The following is a 20865-nucleotide window of genomic DNA, read 5'->3' on the forward strand; positions in this document are numbered from 1 at the left end:
ATCGTTTAATTGAGTCTATGCCCCGTAGACTGCAGGCAGTTTATTCTGTTCGTGGATGGTATACTAAATACTAATATAAATAAACTACTATTCGAGTTTTATGTCCATAGAGCTCAGTGGGATGGAGTTATTCGCATTCAAAAAGTGGTCATTTTACCGAGAAAGTGGAGTGTAAACAGACTTTTGAACCGGGTTGTATATATAGGCCAAATCTTGCCTTCGAGGGCTACACGTAATGTGAGAACCCTTCCTGATAGTAAATGGTGATGGGAAGACCGGGAGACACGACGGTTGATGATGCTACCCTTGTAGCGAGAGTCGGCTTCAGCGATTGATGCCACCTCTGTATCCCGGGAAACGGGTGCGCTGACGTCTCTCACCATGCCTTTTGGCAGTTCCACGGTTTGCACCAGTTTGCATGGAAGCTTCTAGCTATGCAGGTCATGCGTATGGGTCAATACAGAGCTCCCGTGTGATATCATATTTAATACAGTATTGTAAGATACACAATAACAAGTGGGGTACATTGAACTCATGAGCTATCCTATTATGTACTGGTGTGTCATTGGCATATAGTCTGGGGAAGAAAGAAATAATCCTGGGGGTGACACTGCTTTCGCAAACAACTGTAACGCGCTTGTGGATATTTAGATATTCGCTGTCGACGCGGGTATCTTGAAATTTACACGGTAATGGGTAATCATTACAGACAGGGCCGGGTGTTCGGTCTTATCATCGGAAAAGTGCCGAGCATGTATCTCGTAATAATTGAGCGAACACTGCGGATAAAGCCTAGATATTTGGATCGTCGGAGGGCCCATACTGTCCCCCCTGATCGCCACAAGCCATGCCAGCTAAAGCATTACGTGCTCGTTGGTCGCCTTACCTTCCTTGGTCCATATACGACGTTTAGTGAAAGTGAACATACTATTGATATCGTAAGCTACATAATGAAAGCTAACGGTCATATTGAAGGGTACACCTAATTGTTCGCCGTCCGTCCAATGGATGGAGATACCGGCAGCAAGCCCATTCAGTGTGATATAGCGGCTGTGAGAAAAATGTGAAGCCTGACCTCCCCACTACCCATGATCCTTTTGCACTCTAAGATAGTATGCCGCACCTCCCACACCTGATGTCGCCACTGGGTTGGTTCACGATATTCCGACTCGTAGAGTTTGTTGATATGTCTCATCTGTTCTTCTTCTGGCAGCCCTGTAGAGCAATTCTCACATAATGTAGATATGTGAACCCGGCGCTTGTTTCGAAGAACACGAGCGGCTGATGCCACCATTTGCTCGCACAATCCGTAGGGAACAAAGGAGCAGTCCCAATTCCGTGATGCGCATTCCCTACATCGAAGGCACTCCCAAGAAATGATGCCGGTGCTGTTCATTCTATAAACACATCAGCTCTCCGTATTCTTCCAAGGGGTCCGGAATAAGTCTATCAGATTATCCACGCACCTTGTCTGGCACGTAATCTGCCCTGTGAAAAGATGAACCAATCTATGGTATGATAGTCCAGTTATCTCAATGAAGAATCGAGGGGAGGTGAATATATATAACCCTGTGGGTCAAAACGGCCATATATTAGACAAGGAGAGGTATTACGACGAAGAATACTATATGTATATTTGATTAGCGGTAACGAGGAGAAGCACGGAGGTGTAACGCCTTATTTTCTGCATTTCTCTCTAGATACGTCATCAGGATTTAAGCCACCAGTCGTCTCATAAGATTGCCCAATCATCACAAGGGATCTTACATATGAGCTCTACTGACTAAATATTTTGACAGTACTACAAGTTAGAGTAGGTCTATAAACAAATATATTATACCTGTGAGCGACACGACCTAAACTTGTGGTTACGACTTCATCAAGTTGGCCTGAGGTGTACAACTGTGGTAGTGATGACTGTCGAACGCTGGATTGTCTCGTAGAAGTCGCTCTTCTGAGTGCCAGGGTTCAAGGCGAAATGGGCCGGGGGGTAGCAACGGAACACTTCTTGGTTATGACTGCCTACGAACCACACAGGTTTCGTATCATTCACTTGAATTAAAACATGCCGATGCCTATCGTCCCCAAACCTCACCACTGGAATGCAGGGCTTATCGAGAGTAGTGTTGTATATTGCGAAGGAGCCGAATGGGACATCGACGGTGTAAAACCACACTATATCTCCAACCGAGACCTCGAGTGATTGGGGCGAGAATGAGATCGTTTCTCCAACGTCGACTCTGACCATCTGAGTAAGGGGCCCAGTCGGAGTTGGCGAACCAGGATGGATCGAGGGAGCACCCGTTATGCTTACATCGGAGGACGGAAGCGGTGACCTTGTTGATGCCTGCATAATGGACGAAGTAAAGTTCACTGATGGAGGAGGACTTTCTACTGTGAGTTTTGATGTCGTCAACCTTGATTGCGCGCAGGACGTTATAGTGAGTGTGGACGTCACCCTTGAGGCTTTGGAGTTGAAATCGATGGACGAGCTGGAGCTTGTTTTAGGCTTGGTAAAAGAAGACTCGGAGCTCTGTCCAGGTCGTGAAAAGGGAATCTGTTGGCTGGGTATCGCTCGGCAAATCGTGGAGGTGAGCGTAGGTGGCAGTCTTGTTGGCCAGCTTCCAAATCCGGGAGAAAATGACTGCGCTTCGCTGGACCCAAGAATTTCGACGTCGAAACATGAAGTATATATCTGCATTGTCAACTCAAACATGTCCGTGTGCCTCATATTGCGGAAATACCTGAAGTCCTGGTCCTCTCCCTACAACCTCCGTGGCGTTCCACATCCAATAGATAGAATACAGGCTGGCAGGCTTGACGTTCAGTGGAACTCGGAACGGGTCAGGACAGCCGCCCTGGAAGACAGGACGATGGGAGTGGACAGCTAGCTCTATATTTTTGTAAACCTTCGTGTTCAACTTTTGGAAAACTGTGGAGTATGACCATTGACTCCTTCCTCACGGTTGATTACACCTGCCAAACTCCTCATGTCCGGCGCTCTCGCCTCAGACGATCCATACCATCGAACAGTGCCACCCTGGATCTCGTTATACGTGCTGTCGATAGAATAGAGTGGGCAAACTAAGTCTCCTGGAGCTGCTCGGAGTCGGGGCCAGGCTCGTCTCTGAAACGGCAGGCGTTCGAATTCGTGACAAAATAATGCAGTGTAGTCGACATCTGCATGCCCGGACCCCGGAAGATGGATGGTTTTGTAGCCTTCTCCGTCAGGCATAGCGTACCTGTGCTTTGAAGACAAGTTGACTCACTGAAATTCCGAGGAAATCCCAAATCCCCAACCACGCCACTAGTTTGTTTATCTAGTCGCTGCAGGCCCCTGATCTGAAAGATAGTCAATATACAGCGATGTGCAGGAAGGAGAAATCCTGATTACCTGGGCCCAAGCATCACAAAGAATGCCATGTATGAGTATAAGATGTAGGTAAATCCAGATGCGCACTATGTTCATAATATCCTGACGTTCCATGACGCTATTTTATTGATGAGGAGAGTTAACGCCAGTTAACGTGAGAGGGTCGATGTTCTAAGTGTGATTTGAGTCGTAGTAAGACTGAAGGAGCACGCGCACACTTACATCAAGTCAACTTGATAGCGACTATATGGTTTGGTTCTGTTTATGCTGGCAGTATTCCATACATAGTTACGCTGTATAACACACTATCTGAAGAATTATTAAGATACATACATACATACAACTCTCTCGTCCCGTGCCGAACGACCTGGCTGTATGATAGCAGACATGAAAGATATCCCTTGAATAACAGAGTCGAAGGCATGAAAGAAGGACAGTACTTTGTCGTCCCGGTCTTCCGCGATGGATAGCATGAGACATCCTCGGCTCCATGACGCCCGTTGCCTCTTCAAACAACCGGACTAAAGCAATCCCGAATGAGTCCCACTGGTTCGATACTGCCTGGAGCCTCTTGACGATCCATGGTTCATCGATGATGCTAGTCACAGATTCGACGGCTTGGGGCGTTGGTCCAGTCCCCCTGTAGTGTCGGCGGGAACATTACAGAGATTGTATTTTTGGTTCCTAGACAGCCTTTCTCTTCTTTCTGTCCACCAGGCGTAAGTAACATCTGTGGAGCTCTCTTCGGAAAATAACATGGAGGCGGTGGCCTGTTCCCGTATTCGGAGCACACCGGGGATTTTATTACCAAACCTGGATTAGTGGCGTGGACATCCTGTATGCATGGTCTTCTCTGCATTTTAACCTGACAGGGCACCAGCTTACATTGCGTCGGATAATGTTAGATTACCGCAAGAAAGCATTGTTCTCTAAGTATGATTCTGGCATGGCGTGCGGAGTAGTCCAGCCCATTATATCAGTGCATTTGCTGTCAATTTTAGCAGTTATTTAACACGTACGAATGGAAACGGAGGTGAAAAGCCTTCTAAGAACTTTCATGTAAAATTGTGGATGATCAGAGTGCTCTAGACCCCAGTACGTTTCCTAGTAAGATAGCATTGTACAAATAACTGCGAAGTTCAATTATATAACGACTAGCTAAGTTGGTTGCGTATATCAGCGACAAAGATGATCCAGTCTCCGAAAATAGGTCGTGATGGGGTTAAGGATAAAAACATGGGGAATTGCTCCCAACCTGCCGATGACCAGTCTGTCACACCAGGTCGCCGAGTGGAATGTGGGAACGACGACCTCGCTACTGATGCTAGGAACATTGATTCTAGGGCTAAACTTCAAGTATAAGTCATAAAAGTGGGGTCTATATGCGACCGTTGTATTTTATAACCTAATGCTGGCGATTATGTCCGTCGATCAGGACAAAAGCATGTAAATCTGAAATAGGAAAGTATATCCACTAGAGGGCGCTTGGCAGGGGTGTATCGATGCAAGGTATTTACAGTGAGAGGATGGTGGATCATGAGTTGGATGCTCTGTTACGACTATGCCATGGCAGGCACCGGATCGGACACTGACCAATACATAGTCCACAGGTCATGGGTACCCCATGGGTAAGTGGGTCGGAAGGAAACATTTACAACAGACCAGGCGTACTTGTTGACCCGGTCTTGCGCGAGTGTACCAAAAAAAGTACCACGAGATATGGGGAGAGTCCAAGCGAGTTTGCTAGTGGAGAGTTAAATAAATTACTGTCTCGCCCGGAGACCCATGACTTCACCATCACACCATCGGCCCCGCTGTTTGAGGGTGGCCTAAAGGTTGACCTATTCCTTAGCGATACGAATACAGCCAGCGGCCATGATATACGGCTATCTCGGTCGGTTATTCTTAGCTTGTGATATTTTGGTTTTCGGTCCATAGGCCATGGTGGTATTACGGTATGAATTACTCGTAATATGAGTGTGGAGAGGTCCGTTAGCGCAGTCCCCGAAAAAGGAAAACAAAGCCAAATCGGAAGATTCGGTTGCATCTAGTTTTACCGACCGTGAAAGAAGTGGACCGTATCACCTAAGCGAGCAGGTGTCCCCATCTAAGTGGAGATGACCCAAGCATTCGGGCCGACCCGGCCAGTGAACACCGCAGATCTTGATGTGCGTCCCCCGTTATATGCCAGGCACCAGACCCACAAGCTTTGGCTATTTGTAATGGATGTGGGTCAAGTGGATGTATCCCGGGGGAAGGATCGTTGTAACTTTCACCAGATACAAAACCTAAGGGCCGCCGGAATACCCGAAAGAGCATGCCCTTATTGCCTAATTTGGACCTTCTCGGCGAGTCACGCAAGACAGGACTATCAAACGGAAAGCACGAATAAATCCCATTCCCGTCCCAGAAATGAAGAAAACCGTCGGAAATGGTCAGCTTTGGTAAGTGGACTCAGTATTGTGGCTATGTCACCTGAAACCGAACAGGGAACCTACCTCATCCAGACAAGCCAATTTGCTGGTATGTTACGAGCCCATCCACCATATCATCATGAAGTCAGCAAACCGTTCCCTAGGGTAGGACACCTAAAAATGACAGCCAACACGATGGTTTATGACAGACTGTGTTAATTGTGGTTTCTTGGAATTACAACACTCATGGAGGTAATCTTCAAGCTCCTTTCCGTCGCGGCAGGCCTTGAAGAACGTATCTGCGTCAGTTATACAATACTAACCATGTCCTAAAGGCTGGATTCTCCAGTATCAAACCCGGCGTATACGAGAATATAATATTCGCGTCTAATAATTATCAAAAAAAATGTCTACGCAATGCTTAACATATTCATATCTACGACATGATTGGAAAATAAGAGCGCAAAAAGAAGCCGACTGATAAATCTGCGGTACTAGGTTATGGGGAAAAACAGCACGTTGGACATGACACGTGACGACAAGAATCAAACCGTCACGGGATTATTACATAAGAAACTCCTCTGCGGGCTATCCTTCCGCCGACGGCGCATCTCCCGAATGGTTGAGATCACAATATTGTGCTATGACAGGCGGCCTACTGAGATTTTGATGTTTGTGTCCTCCTGGGATGCACAAGAATGATACTGTGTGTTGTACTCCGTTGCAGAGGGAGATAGAGAGAGTGGACGCGCTAACCAGCCAATCCTCAAAACAGGCCTACATCTGTCGGCTGGTTAGAAGGGGGCCGATAGTCAGATGGATTACAGTGGGATATGGTCTCGTTTGGTTGGACCAATAATTTGAATGAAAAAGTGCATAGGCGTAGTCTGGGATCACCAAGTACACAGAAGGAAGCATATGGATCAGAAAATCAACGCACGTCAAGACTGGTAGCATAGAAATCGAGTTCATCATATCATCCCCTCGTCCACGTTGGTGGACGAACTGAGCCCCCAAAGGCTTAAATATCGTTGTTCAGCCTCTTGAAGCCTGGTGTTGACTTTAACCAATGCATCCTCCATTTTGTGGAAGAGCCCATACATCTCCTCTTGGAGTTGCAGCAGGGCATGTTTAGACTCGGTGTGCCACCTTAGCTCCGCCTTCAAATAACTGATCTCGTAGGTTAAATTCTCAATATATCTTGTCTTGCTGCCAAAAATAGTCTTAGAACGCTGGAGCCGAGAGGGAAGCCGTTCGATGTTGGACGATGTACCGCCATTCCGAAGAATTTGGTGGTCTTGAGGGGTTATTTCTTCCGAGATCGAATATAGAGAGCGGCGAGGGTACCGGTCCATGTTTCCGGCTGATATAATTAATATGATAAGGTCAGTCCAGCCTCGCTCGGCAAGGATTCAGGCGATATCAGTTTGAACATGGCGCTGGGATGGTCCAGGAGGCGTATATATATATATGTATATAAATTCGTAATGCCAAAGTACTGCAGTACAGAAATATTACGTGATCTGAGAGTACACCTGACCAATTCCAAGTAGATTCATCCTGACGAATGAATGAGCTCGAATACAGTATTTTTGTTTATTTCCCAGGTATAATGTGAAATCTACACTAAAGAGTGACACAGTAGAAAGTAATCTAGCCAGTTTATGTCAAAAAAGTTACCCATCATTCTCCCTCATTCCTCGAACAATCCACCCCCCGGAGAACTTCTGGGCTGGGGACATTCGCTATCTTTCTGGGAAGGCAGATTCGCCATGCCAACTGGGATCTCTAGCAAAGTTGAAGACCCGTCACTTTCAGAGTAAGACGAACAGCACGAGAGGGATCCGAGTAGGTTTTGGAGAGTCGTTTGTAGAGTATTGATGGTTGTCTCCTGGGAACGGTTCAACATCTGGAGTTCCGTGATGAGGTCCTGTTGTCGTTGGTTTTCGAGCAGTAACTGGCAGTACTGGACTGATTTCTCCTGAGACAACCTGCCATCCATGTTTCCCACTGACGATGCGCTCAGCTGTAATGCTTCGTTGAGCGAATTCGAAGAGGCCAGCCGAGCCTCTAAATCTTGTCTCTTCTTACTTTCTATTGTGAGGTCTCGCCGCAGGATCTCGTTGTCTTCATTTGACCAGCGGTACGCAGATTCGAGCTGAAAATGTGAAAGCTGCCATTCGGACAGTCTTTGTTCCGCCTGTGACCGGTATCTGCGTTCTTGCTGATGCCGCGCGCACTCCTCGCTTATCCTGTTCTCTAGGTCGCTCTGATAGAGGGCCGATTTCTGTTCACGGTCGAGAAAATCCTTCACAAATTCGCCCACATTGAGTTTGCATTGGATGTGGTCAGGCGTTGTCACCTGGGTAAATTTTAGCACGGTGTTGCGCGTCAATCTTGATGACTTACGGACGGAGCGCTCCCCAGGATCTGAGGGTCAATCATGCCATGGGATACGTTTGTCGAGGCCATATTGAAGATCTAGCAAACGGAATACTCTCAATATGCGTTACATCAGTGCAAACGGAGCACTTCCACGTTTCCTAAATATAGGCGTTCGGAGAGACTATTTTACCATTTCAGAGCTATGGTTGAGGAAGAGAAAATTACAGCCATCATGACCACTGGCCTCACCGTTTCGCTTCCAAGCGATATTTGCTAGATTTGAGTTATTTTTACTCGCCGCAGACTCAAGAACTCGTAATTTACTACTATTGAAACATTCACACAGAGACTTGATCCTGTCTCCACCGGCGACGGCTCGGGGAGAGGGCCTCCGTACCCGATATAAACTTTTGCTGAACATCCTAGAGATATACTGGCGTATCCACCTATCCGGTGCCCGTCTGTAATTGTACAAGGTATGTCTGCCATTGGACCGGGGTGTTTATTACTGTCGGTCGACAAGACAGGCAATCTCATTGTCACATACGAATAGACGCTAGAGGATTCTCACGCACCACGGTATTCTTACTCGCTGAATACGGTAAGAAATGCATGGAAACAAGTACGGAATATAAAAATCACTCGATTTGGATAATTCTGCCGCTTATATTACATAACAGTTTTGTTGAATCCTTCCACTGTTGACGACCTCCGGCCAATGGCTCATGGCCTTTTGGCCAAGCCATCGAATCCACCAAGCACCAGCAGTAATGTAGTTTTGGTGAAACTTGGATAAGCCTGTCACTTAGTCGGTAGAGTCCGGAGTTCTAGAGATTTCCCTTTCGGCTACTTCATCGGTCCCCACACTACGGAGACCGGAGAGTCGACGGACTAGACCTCTGTATTTCGACGTGAGAATCTCATCTGTGGACAGCTTCTCCTTGATTCGCCCGGTTTCCCGGTCGATCTCCTGACACTTATCTTGTAGATGGGTACGCAGTTTTTCCATACTCGTTGACAGATCGTTCATTTGGCCGCGAAGTCGATCCAACTCGTCGGCAAGCTTTTGCACCTGCGCCGACTCGAAAGACAAGATATTGACTCTGTCACTCATTGCTTTCATCTGGATATGAAACCTCGCACTCATCGCTTTTATCTGCTTCCCGAACCTGTCCGACTTGTTCTTCATGTCGCGCAATTGCCCAAGAGTAAGGTCACTGGAGACGTAAATCCGATTAGTTATTAGTGCGGCAGAGGATCGCTCATGCAACTCACTCGAAGGATTCGGATCCGTTAAGAAGATCCTTTGGCCACCTGGTCATCTTATTATACGCCAGTTGTAAGGTTCGGACCGTTAGCATACCTCCTTTCGTCGACGCTATAAGCTAGGTCATCATCCTCGGTGCCCCAGAAAGATTGGCCCATAATGGGCGTCGTCTCTTGTCGACCAGAAAACTGGTTGGAAGCGGAGCCAGTTGTGGTGATCCGTGGTTGGCCTGTTGAGCTCTCATGGAGGTCTAAACCGTCCTGTGTGTCAAGTGTGGAGAACGGGATGGAATCGTTGTTGAAGGTTGGGTCACTGGGACAATAAGAATAGTTCATCATGGGAAACATCATGGGTGTAGGCATAACATAGAAGACAGATAGACGCCCAATTTCATGCGGAGCTGCCTTTCTTTATACCACTGGATATTCCGACGTTTTGGTTCAAGCTATGCTATCGCTGCCGTACAATGATGACAAGGGCATTTCGATGTCGTGCCATGTCTTACCAAACGGGGAATGGATTGACGGGTGGTAGGCTTCTATCAGCCAGCTCGGTTAGTGGGTGTGTCACCTTTAAGAATGGCAGGAAGCTTGCTACGTTGAAGGTTAGGTTGAGAATGGTGGGATATCGCCGATCCCGCATGAAAATTACCGCTGGAAAGGTTAAGTAACTGTGACACACATAGAGGCTGTGGTGACTTCGAGATTTTGAGAAAAGTCTCCATTTCTGTTGGAGCTACTGATATATTATCAAGCCAGGTCGCCTGTACTCAGGGTGCGATGAAGAGCAAATCAATCGTTACAGCGGCCGCCCCTGACCTGACTAGCTATGCAGAATAAAATACCACCTACGTTTCAGAACGGGAACCTTGCTCCGAATCGTTCTTCGCGGATTCGGATACTGGCGAGAAACGTTTAGGCAACAAATTACCTTGCGGGCCAACTTCTGAAAGCTTGGCCGTATATTGAAGCAGGGACTGTGCCCTCAACATGCTTAAAGGATTGTCCTTCTCCAGTCTTCTTCCCTAATCAACTTCGAGTAACCAGACCGCATGATGACCTCCAGATCTGAAGCACGCTGGCTCGACGTAGCTGTGAACGAGCACGACGTGTTTATCCTCCGCGACTACGGCCAATTAGAGCGTGCGGTCTCCGAATTCCCCGACCCAACCAATCAGCATCCAAGGCTGTCCGTGTTTCTTGGGGGGAAAACAAAAGACACTATTCTCAAAGCCCTCTTCCCGCAGAATAATATTCGGCGGACTCGATCGACTGCCAAGTTCGACCTCCGATACGATAATCTGTCGGTCCAGGCTCCAGAACCCCACTTATTCGTTGACGGGGAAGTATCCGCGCTGGAACCCCACCAGCATAGCGCGGATGATGCAGGGGTTCGTGATTATCCCGTGTCGTGGAGTCCTAGCTCCAAGCAGGAGCTTCTCTGGAGCCTCTACGCCTCTTTGATGCTCCTATTCGCCGATATTGTTTGCATTTTCGGCGATGATTTTCCAGGGGGGCTCCCAGCGGTTGCTCGGTTTCTGGCCGACATCATCCGTACGCGGCAGGGAGCGTCGCGCCCTAACTCAATACGGCCAAAGGTGATCGTGGTACTAACAGGGGCCCCGGATCGTAGCGGAAGCACTGTCTCAGAGATCCGGCGCTTCTACCACGAGCTACACACCGTCGGCTGGGAACACGTGACGGAACTCTTCTCAACGGTCAACGTGATCCACGCTGACCGTGCTCCTGACTCAGTGCCATACAACGGTCTCCGTTTAATTGTCCAAGCACAATTAAACGATGCCCAGAGTCTCCGCCGCACCGATGGCCTTCTGTTTACGGCGGCACACCTCTCCGGTCTTTTCAATCAAGCAATTAGACATTTTGCCGCATCGCCCAAAACTCCCTTTGACTTTATCAGAGCGACTCGCGAGTCGAACCCTGTTCCGCCGGGGTTAAAATACCACCTCTCGCATTATCTAGATGCCGGCATCAAAGCCGGGTGCTTCCTTAGGAACCTTCTCGGGTCGATGGCGTCCGCCCTCCTAATGGATCACTACCTCCCTGGCACAATCTGTAAGATATCCTCTCCGTAAGTGACTCATCGCTAACCCATATCCAGTGTTTAATCCCCAATCGGTCTTTCGGGCCCTGTATCGATCCGATGTTGCCTGGGCCTGCCAGAGATCTGGACCGGGGGATCCAGTGGACTACCTCCTGGACCTTGTGGAAACGGAATTTGTCAGCCAGTTCCACTCTGCGATCTCGGAAAAAGGATCCATGGTGGATCACCGACACCAACGGCTCATTTCAATGAGTAGCGAACTCGGCCGGGTTCAATCGGACATAATCTGTTTATACTGTCTGGTACGTAGCGCCCAGCATTCTCAGGCGTGCCACCATGCCATCTGCGATCACTGTGCCCAGCTGTTCGGGCGTCCGGCAGCCGATGCGGAGTATCGATTCACTCTCCCGATGTGTTTCCTCTGCCTCTCGTCTGGGACTTTGGTGATTGATGTTTTGCCCCCGACGATGAACCCCACGGTCTTAGCTATCGATGGGGGTGGCGTCCGTGGAGGCATACCCTTGGAGTACCTCATCATGATACAGGAACACCTCGGCCCAGATTGTAGAATTCAGGACCTTGCTGACCTCTCTGTGGGGTCGAGCTCAGGTGCGTCTGAACCTATCCCTTTGATATACCTCCTTTTTTACGAAACGCGATCTCCCTGACTCATGCTAGGTGGGTTGATTGTTCTTGGTTTAATGGGGATGGGGTGGGATGTCTCCACCTGCTCTCAGGTGTTCGATCGCCTCGCTCGTCGGATATTTCATGAGCGACGACGATCAATACTGTCTTCGTTTTCCCGCTTATTGTTTGGCAGAGATTCCATTCTCGATGGGTTCCTTAGGTGGATATCTTGGATACTTCATGACAGTTGCTACGACGCGGGCGTCTTTGATGCTAGCCTCCGTGAGGCGTTTGGAGAGAGTCATCGTATATTCGACGTGGTGGGCCCGAATCCGCCATCCCACCTACATTCAAAATCCAAGTTCGCAGTCATCGCTACCACCATCGCGAAAGAAACGAAGTCGTATGTTTTCGGCAATTTCAATGGGGCAGACTGGTTCACACGGGAACATGGTTCATCACCCCTTCCCCCTCCGTTTGTTATGCCTCCGGACTGCTTCGATCCGTCGTGTATCCAGGATAATCGTGCTAACAGAATGTCTCAGAGCATGAGTTATTTAGGGCTGGAAGCACTGATGGCGAGCCCTTATTTTGGGAAGTGTATGTGTTTCTCCGATCAACAATCAAGGTCACGTGCTAACGATGCATAGGGCCAGAGCCACAGCTGCAGCGCCGTTGTAAGTTTTTCCCAATGTCGACCAATATTTGGTTTACCCCACCCGTGCCTGGCCCCCAAATTTCCCTATGCATTTGAAGCGAGTAAAAGACGTCGCTTACGACCCACTATTCCAAATAATATTAACGAATTCTGAAGCTACTTTTCACCTGCCAGTCTACACACAATAGGCTCCTTTCAGGATGGTGGACTACGGGACAATTTCGCCGCCGGCATCGCGAAACGGATCAGCCGGCGGGTCTGGCCGTCGCGGACAGGTGTCGCAAGGTTGGTGTCCCTGGGTACAGGAACAGTCGAGGGACCCCCCAACCACTCGCCGCATTTCCGGCATATCCTTCGTGACGGTTTCCTGCGGCGCGGCTTCGATGCCCTTATGTCGAACCTAGACACGCAGCCTAAGTGGCAAGAACTGCGGAACCAGCTCGATGATGGTATCAAGGAGGATTTTCTGCGGCTCGACGTGCCATTGAAAGGCGTCCCATGTTCGATTGACGATATTGACAGGATGGATGGCTACCGCGACTTGGTCATTCGTCAAACAGGCAGCTCAAAAATGGCCAAAGAGACAGCGGCTGCCCTCCTAGTGTCACGGTTCTATTTTGAGCTGGACCCCCTACCATTTCCCCTCCCCCTTTGGGGGCCATCCTGGTATCATGGAATGATTCGCTGCAAGGGTCCGACTAGACCCATCCTAAACGCGCTCCAAAAACTCTGTGTGGAAGACATAGAATTTGTCTCTGATTCGGGCCTCCTTGGTAAGTTTACCGGACCTCGAGACGCCTGTATATCCTGTGGACGATATGGCAAGTCAATCTCGATCCTCGTCAATCACCCGACGGAATCTTTCAACATCTACATGCGGTTTGGTCCAGGTAAGCGTTGGCGAATCAGCGGGTTCCCAAGCAGCGTGGAGGCCTTCATTGAGACCCAAAAATTACAGCACCCTTTTGGTCGGCCTGATCATAATCGAGCTTCTGTGGCTCCTTGCGCAAAATGTGATGGGCTGAGAAGTACACGGCGTCATGGGAACAAAAGGGGCCCATGCTCGTCATTATCTGGGTCGGCCCGAAAGAGAGTTCGTACCATGGATACACACTATGGCTCAGAGAGTTGAGGCCCACTACTGATCATCCCGGTATTTTTGGCGTCCCAATTACTCATGGGATGGGTTATTCTGGTTTTTCCTTGCCTAGCACTCGGTTCGCTGATCAACTTTTTTTTTAAAAGTTGTAATTTTCTATCTGGAATTAGATTCTTGTATCGGAATCCCAATCGCCTAGAAAATCTTGTATCTTTGAATGGATAGTATCCACCTGACCGTCCCATTTCCTGTTCGTAATTCCACACGTCTACCTATGGGCGTATGCTCATTTACCCCTTTGGGAATGGTGGCCGGTAGGATATCAATAAACACTTTTGAGGAGAGAGTTTACTCTCTCAATTTACAATTTGTATTCACGTTCTTTCCTTCGTGAACCCCAGGATAAAGCGCGTGGTAATTTTCACTATTTCTACCATGCGACATAGTCATGACAGAGACATGTCGGAATTCGCAAAGGAATTGAAACTCATCGTGGACAGGGTTTTCGCGCTGTCCTTGATCCATGATTGTCGTGTCTACCTCGTTGTTGAAAATGACAAGGGATTCCTCACATTTAATTCAGTGGAAGACCGTACCTGGCCACCGCCTGATCCGACCCTTGTAAGGATTATCCCTGTATATCAAGGCCACCAGACACTCTAACTACCACGTAGGAATCTCTCGGAAGACCACTCCAGCGGCTGGACGCTCCTCATTTGATCCTAGAGCGTGCGACAGAAGAGGAACGGAAAGAATTCATCCAGCTGCTGGTGTATTTCATCGAAGCTGCAGAGAGCCGGAACGCGCACCTGAGGGTCTGGAATAGGAAGACAATCTCTGAAGATCCTAGTTTGAATGGCGATGGGGACAATGGGGATAGTCATGGAGCGAAATAACCAAGTGCATGGAGATTGGGATTGTTGCAGATGGGTTTGAAACTCAGGACTGTAAGAAGTTTCATTACCATATCGATCATCCGTCTGGCTACACGTCTAGAATCAAACACCACATCGGGACCGCGGCCATAGTTTTGGTGCCTGCGTTCTCCTGACTATATAAAGCCAGACACTTCCAGCAGCCTACCACAGTCCATAGACATACTCTCCCTCTTCACTTTTTGTCTCGCCTTCAGCATGAACTTTCTGGAAGTATCGTACCCGGCAACCCTTGCTGCCATAGCCGCCATCCTACTCCTCGTTACCCTTCTTCGTTGTCTGACTACCTGGTCACGCAGCTTGGCACCTGTCCGTCATAGTTACCTACGGTATCTCGTCTACCCGCGTCTGAATCGACGTATACCTGGTATAACCTCGCTGTCACCGCTCCAAATTATCTTAACCGTGGTCTACTTCATAGGAACTGGTCTCTATAACCTCCTAGCTGTTCATACTCTCCAACAAGCATCCAGGCGGGCTGCTCACCTTTCTCTCATCAATCTATCCCCTTCATTTTTATCATGTGGCCGAGAATTTGGAGCACGCCTTTTAGGATTGTCTCTGGAGACGTATGGGATTATTCATCGTACGACAGGGTTCATGTCAGTTGTCCAAGCCGCCGTCCACGTTACGATTCAGTGCAGCACCCAAAAATTCACCACGGCCGATCAGGCGCAATACTATGGATTGGTGGTACGTATCATTCGTGGTACATTTGGAGATGGAGAGAAACGATCTTATTTTGGGATCTTCGAGTATCTGACTTTCGGCAGGCCGCTTGCATGCTTCTCTCCCTGGTACTGTTTCCCTTGGTCAAGCGACGGGTGTACGAAGTATTCCTCGTTGTCCACCTCGCAGGCGCCTTCTTTGTTTTTTATATGCTGTGGATGCATGTCCAACCGGCCACGGAAACATATCGTGTCTGCTTTTTCACATGCCTCTGCACGTTTACAGGGACAGGTGCGTTACAGCTGCTCCGTATACTCTTCCGCAATGTGGTTCTAGGAAGGAATTCCGTCCGGATGGCCATAAAACCGTGCTCTGGAGATATTGTCCAAGTCAGACTCCATCTTCCACGGCCATGGAATGTTCAGGCCGGTGAGCGCCTCAACCTAGGTGTCCCACGCTTGGGCATCTTCTACTTTTTCCAGGTGCATCCCTTCACCATCAGCTGGTGGGAGGAAAATGATAACGGACGGGTTGACACAATCTATCTGATATTTCGCGCTAGAACTGGGTTCACAAGGAAGGTCCTCGACTGCCTTGAGCCGGATCGGGAATACTGGGCCTGGATCGATGGTCCGTTTGGTCCATCCACTGTTCATAATTGCTCCTCCTCCCGCGATCTGGGCGACTACGGCCATATCTTGATGGTGGCCAGCGGGATTGGAATCGCTGCCCAACTTCCCTATATCAAAGAATTACTCCGGAAGCGGCGTGAGGCCAGTGTACGAACCCAGACAGTTACATTGATCTGGAAGCTCGATCGGACCGGGGATTGGGAATGCGCGCGGGACTGGCTACAGGAGCTGGTCACAAAAGACAATGGCTACGTATGTGAAATCCCCACATCTCTCTCTGGCTACGTTATGGCTTACAGCCGAGAAGATGTTGAAAGTATCGGTCTACGATCCACTGCGCCTTCGGAAGGACACCCAAAATGTCGGCGAGCACGAGCTGATTACCATACACGGCGGTGAAGTTGACTGGATGCAAGTTTTTTTCAAGAAGATGTTGGAGATATTGGTCTATGAACCGCTTCGGCTTCGGAAGGACACCCAAAATACCATTGAGCACGAGATGACTACCATACACGGCGATGACTGGGCGCAGGTTTTATTCAAGAAGATGCTGGAGGCATCGGTTTATAACCCACTGCGCCAGCGGAAGGACACAGATGTCATGGAGCACGAGCTCATTACCATACGTGGTGTTGAAGTCGACTGGGCGCAGGTCTTATTGCAGGAACGACGGCGTCGCGCAGGCAAAATACTAGTGTCTGGTAAGATCTGGCTGCATGTGCGTCATAGCTGGAGACGAGGGCCCAGAACTAACCTTAGACGATAGTCTCTGCGGAACGCCGTATCCGAACGACGATACAGCAGCTGGTAAGGCGCAATGTACAGCTTGGGGTGGACCTGTTCGAACTAGAATTCCAGCCCTGGCAAGAGAGACGTGACTGGTGGTCATTTCTTACCCCGTAGCTTACATGGAGAGTCAATGATATTTTTCACGCGTATTAGAAAGCAAGTGAGTGTTAAATTCTGGCGCTTTTATATCCGTATATATACATCCGTAGGAGCGGTTGATCAGCTCATTTACCAGATAACTGAACACAATGGCGAATACGGACAAAACGTATGCACAAGTCGGGGTCCATAAAAGATCAACTCTTCGTTTGGAATGCCGGAACGTGCTCTCTAAACATATCGGTAAGACAATCGCACACTCATCCGAGAGTCGTATTGACATATATTATAGCGAATACCCTTGGATTCCATGTCAAACCTTGCGATGTGCGCCTCAAGATTGACGACGAGGATACGCAGTACGCATGGCATGTAGAAGATCCCAGCATCCAAGCGCTATTCGAGAAACAACTGAGTAAACACTCCGTCGGCGCCTACATAGCCTTGACCGAAGAAGTTGGTCGCGCCTTCTGGGCTGTCCCTCGACGCGAGGTGAACGAGGTTGGGCTCTATATACCCGGACTCACCTACGTCAAGGCTAATATTATAGGGTAGGAATCCTCTCCACCAGCGCCGAGAGATTTATGTGAAGAGCTCAAAGAAGAAAATACTATCCTCACAGAGAAGTTGCTTGTCGTCGAAAGGGACGGGAATTGTACGCGACGGGAGAAAGAAGCGATGGAGAAGGAGATCCGTCAACTGAAGGAGAAGCTTGATGACGCCCAAGGGACAATCACCGCCACTCAAAACGAGGCCCAGAAATGGATGGCCCATGCCGAGTATTACCGAATGAGCTTCTCGCAGTGGCTAGGCCGTCTTAATCAGGTGACCCATGTCCTGCAAGGGCTTGCGGTAGTTCCTCAAATCACGTCTCTGCATGGTGCCACACCAAACACTGAAATGCGCTAAGAGTCGTCGATTAATAGAGTATTTGAATTAATCCTCTATACACTAGGCTCTTGGTTACCAGAAAGCCACTTTTCTCAAAGACTAACGGCCGTAGATACTAGGGCCACTACCAATACAACGAGTGTGAAAGGTGATATCTTAGTGCCTCGGTTATGCTGGGACGACGTTATGGGTAAGTCGGGAATATCGCTCATAGTCGATGTGCTCGAGTAGACGATAGTGGGTTCCGGCCTGTCTCCGGTTGACGTATCGATGACGATGGAGGTAATCTGCGATGGTTGGTGGCCGCACCTGGCGAGCTCCAGCGTCTCTGGGGGAGTTGTGGACGTAAGTTGTGTTCCGAAACAGGCATTTCGACGATCCTCCTGCAAGGAACCTGGCCCGAGCACGTTCAATACCGGCACGACCCATGGGTTCGGCGGGAAGGTCGGAGTCCGTGCGGGCAGATGAGACATATGCGGAGAACATGTAATATATCTGGCAGGCGTAAAATAACGACCAAGACCCATCTAATACACATTAGCTGTCTCGACATCTTCACAGTAAAGCCCAAACTTACGCCAGACCCGGTAGTCAAGCGGACGTTGAATAATCACTGCTGACGAGACGCCCGGTGTTTGAAATCGAGGAAATCAGTACCTAATATATTTGCCTGGGTCCGTAAAATACGCTACCATGCCCGTTTTGAGTGAGTCAGGTATGTAACGCCGCCATACCAGAGGATGTCGCCTTCTCCAGCATCTTCGTTTAGTTACAGGGGTTAACTGTATCGATAAAATCTGTATCATAATACGTCCATGTCGCTGACACTACGCATAACCTCCGACTCCTGCCTGCTGGAGTGCGTCAGTAGAAGTAAGCACGAGCCCGAATTGACAGTAGCGATTATCTTCTCTCCACGCGGGGCTCTATGACCTGCTGGATGGGAATCAACTATATCTCAAGCCAAAGTTCCAGATTCCATGTGAGCTGGAATTGTGATTCACCCTAAGAGGTCTATGATCTCTCGCCAAAACTTGCATCGACGCCAGCAACAGGCCTTTTGGAAACATCATGGTTTACCAGAAGGGCGCTGCCTGCCGGCTTGCCTGCCTTCCTGCTGAGCTATTGTACATTGTTCTTGATTCTATCCAGGACGTTGAGTCGTTAAAATCTCTGTCTACTGTCAATAGAAGGTTTCGAGAGTTATGTGCTCCTCGCATATTTCGAACGCTGAATGTGGCTCTCTCCACGTTAGGGCTGGATATCCTGGTAGAGATCTCCCATTCTGCAATAGCACCATGTATTCGAGAGATCCTGTACGAAATCCCACAAAGTATCGACCCGCGTATGTGACCCGGCTATGGGTGATGTCCTTCGAACCAACTGACTTTTCTCAGTTGTCGAAGACTGGGACTATTTTCGATCCCATATTTATACGCCCTCCGAGTACAACAGCGATCTGGAGGATCACTTTTGGACATTTGGTGGTAGCGTGGTCTCATACTCAGCAGTTTTCTCCTACTTCAGGTCGCTCTCGAGGGAGCAGCGAATATGCCAATGGAAGGGCCGGGATCGGGAGAATCTCATTGCGTCGTTTCCTCGATTTCCAAACCTAGGCTCTGTCCACGTGAGCTTCGTGGATGGAATTAAAAGCCCATTTCGTTGGTTCACCGGCCGTGTCTTGCAGGATGATCCAGATGGCCCTGGTTGCGCCAAAGACCATTTGACGAAACTCGCGACCGCCATGATAGCTGCCAAGGCAAAGGGAGTCAAAATACACACCTTTGAAATGTCGGGGTTGTACACTCGAATAGATTCGGGAGACTCCTCCATCTTAAAGAGACTGGTGGGAAAGGCGTTCCATGATATTCAGGATCTTCGAATCATCAATAGTCCGACGATGTTGGAGTTTCTGACTCAGGTGCATATGTCAGGCCTACGGCGCTTTGAACTGGGGAACTGCTGGCTCTCCATTGAGAGTCTCCAAAAGTTTGTGCAATGTCAAAAGGGTTCACTTCGGATTCTTCATCTGGAGGATGTGTGGATGATAAATGAGCGGATCGACCGTGATGGAGTCTACTTGTCGATGGCTTCTGCGAAGACGATTCTCAGAAAATTGGCAGGGATTTGGAATCTTGGTATATTGTCTGAAGTTACAATTAACAGACAACCTGGTGGACAATGTGAGGTTCGAAAAATATTCTAGATATGATTTTCAATTGGATGCAGCCACTTCGTCCTCTATGAATAGTGATACATATCTGTCTTGACAGGTATGTCTGATAGGCCATATTATACAAACATTTGATAGACAATCACCCTCTTGTAGATTCTAAAGGAAGTACCTCGGCATACTACACATATGGTATACACTAAAGTTCAATACCGGCGCCCGGGTCAATTACTGTTCATTCTTTTCTTTGTCGTGGGCCAAGACGGGGCTAGTCCTGTTAATGAAAGACCCACAATGAGAGTGAATGGTACATACGGTACCGCACCGTATAGAAACGATAAGTGTATTAATTAATCTTGGGACATGGTATTATCTAATCTCCAGTGGCTGTGGCGTTCTGGTGGGTGGCAATCCGCTATCAATGGGAGTGGCTAGAATTTTCTAGACTTCTGGACATCAAAATATAAGGCTCAGCTATCCCAGGCCCTCTTTTTACAAAGGGATTAGAAATATAAGGATGTTGGATTGTGGGATTAAAAAACAGATTCAATCGGAGGGTGCAAAAAAACTAAGAACAAGGACGCGACCAGTCGGATACCCAAGGGCAAGTATATTATGGCTGAGAGCGTGACAACTAGGTCCACGAAATTCAGGAGGAAGCCATATTACTCGTTCACCCCTGAACAACACCCAGGAGTTGTCAACTGATATCCGGGGGCCTTGGTTGTGCTCCATATGTGTGTTACCTGAGGCCACCAACAGAACTGAACCAGAATTACTCTTGAGCGTT

The 20865-nt window shown here is 48.7% G+C and overlaps 7 protein-coding genes across 7 annotated transcripts; 4 read left to right on the plus strand and 3 right to left on the minus strand.

Moving 5' to 3' along the window:
- Positions 1-6758: 6758 nt before the first annotated feature.
- On the minus strand, positions 6759-7142 carry BDV59DRAFT_193232 (uncharacterized protein; the record flags this gene model as incomplete). Its single annotated transcript, XM_073692189.1, has 1 exon — positions 6759-7142. One exon carries the CDS (start codon positions 7140-7142, stop codon positions 6759-6761), a length of 384 nt encoding a protein of 127 aa, XP_073548182.1.
- Positions 7143-7480: 338 nt separating this feature from the next.
- On the minus strand, positions 7481-8259 carry BDV59DRAFT_201983 (uncharacterized protein; the record flags this gene model as incomplete). The annotated part of the gene is made up of 2 exons (XM_073693933.1): positions 7481-8149; positions 8197-8259. 2 exons carry the CDS (start codon positions 8257-8259, stop codon positions 7481-7483), a joined length of 732 nt encoding a protein of 243 aa, XP_073548183.1.
- A 2868-nt stretch (positions 8260-11127) lies between these two features.
- BDV59DRAFT_178219 (patatin-like phospholipase family protein) lies at positions 11128-14119 on the plus strand. The gene is made up of 6 exons (XM_073689734.1): positions 11128-11514; positions 11561-12112; positions 12182-12583; positions 12676-12730; positions 12781-12807; positions 12945-14119. The coding sequence occupies exons 1-6, from the start codon at positions 11469-11471 to the stop codon at positions 13918-13920; spliced, it is 2058 nt and encodes a 685-aa protein (XP_073548184.1). The 5' UTR covers positions 11128-11468; the 3' UTR covers positions 13921-14119.
- A 1303-nt stretch (positions 14120-15422) lies between these two features.
- BDV59DRAFT_201986 (ferric reductase family protein) lies at positions 15423-16934 on the plus strand (the record flags this gene model as incomplete). Its single annotated transcript, XM_073693934.1, has 4 exons — positions 15423-15515; positions 15596-16375; positions 16431-16841; positions 16890-16934. 4 exons carry the CDS (start codon positions 15423-15425, stop codon positions 16932-16934), a joined length of 1329 nt encoding a protein of 442 aa, XP_073548185.1.
- Positions 16935-17160: 226 nt separating this feature from the next.
- Positions 17161-18005, plus strand: BDV59DRAFT_201987 (uncharacterized protein; the record flags this gene model as incomplete). The annotated part of the gene is made up of 4 exons (XM_073693935.1): positions 17161-17254; positions 17304-17512; positions 17567-17863; positions 17967-18005. The coding sequence occupies 4 exons, from the start codon at positions 17161-17163 to the stop codon at positions 18003-18005; spliced, it is 639 nt and encodes a 212-aa protein (XP_073548186.1).
- Positions 18006-18853: 848 nt separating this feature from the next.
- Positions 18854-20168, plus strand: BDV59DRAFT_207879 (uncharacterized protein). The gene is made up of 2 exons (XM_073695088.1): positions 18854-19247; positions 19300-20168. The coding sequence occupies exons 1-2, from the start codon at positions 18974-18976 to the stop codon at positions 20106-20108; spliced, it is 1083 nt and encodes a 360-aa protein (XP_073548187.1). The 5' UTR covers positions 18854-18973; the 3' UTR covers positions 20109-20168.
- Positions 20169-20464: 296 nt separating this feature from the next.
- BDV59DRAFT_178225 (uncharacterized protein) lies at positions 20465-20865 on the minus strand. The gene has a single exon (XM_073689735.1). The coding sequence runs from the start codon at positions 20808-20810 to the stop codon at positions 20622-20624; it is 189 nt and encodes a 62-aa protein (XP_073548188.1). The 5' UTR covers positions 20811-20865; the 3' UTR covers positions 20465-20621.

This window comes from Aspergillus ambiguus (assembly GCF_047715705.1).
Source record: "Aspergillus ambiguus strain CBS 117.58 unplaced genomic scaffold BDV59scaffold_15, whole genome shotgun sequence".
NCBI lineage: Eukaryota > Fungi > Ascomycota > Eurotiomycetes > Eurotiales > Aspergillaceae > Aspergillus > Aspergillus ambiguus.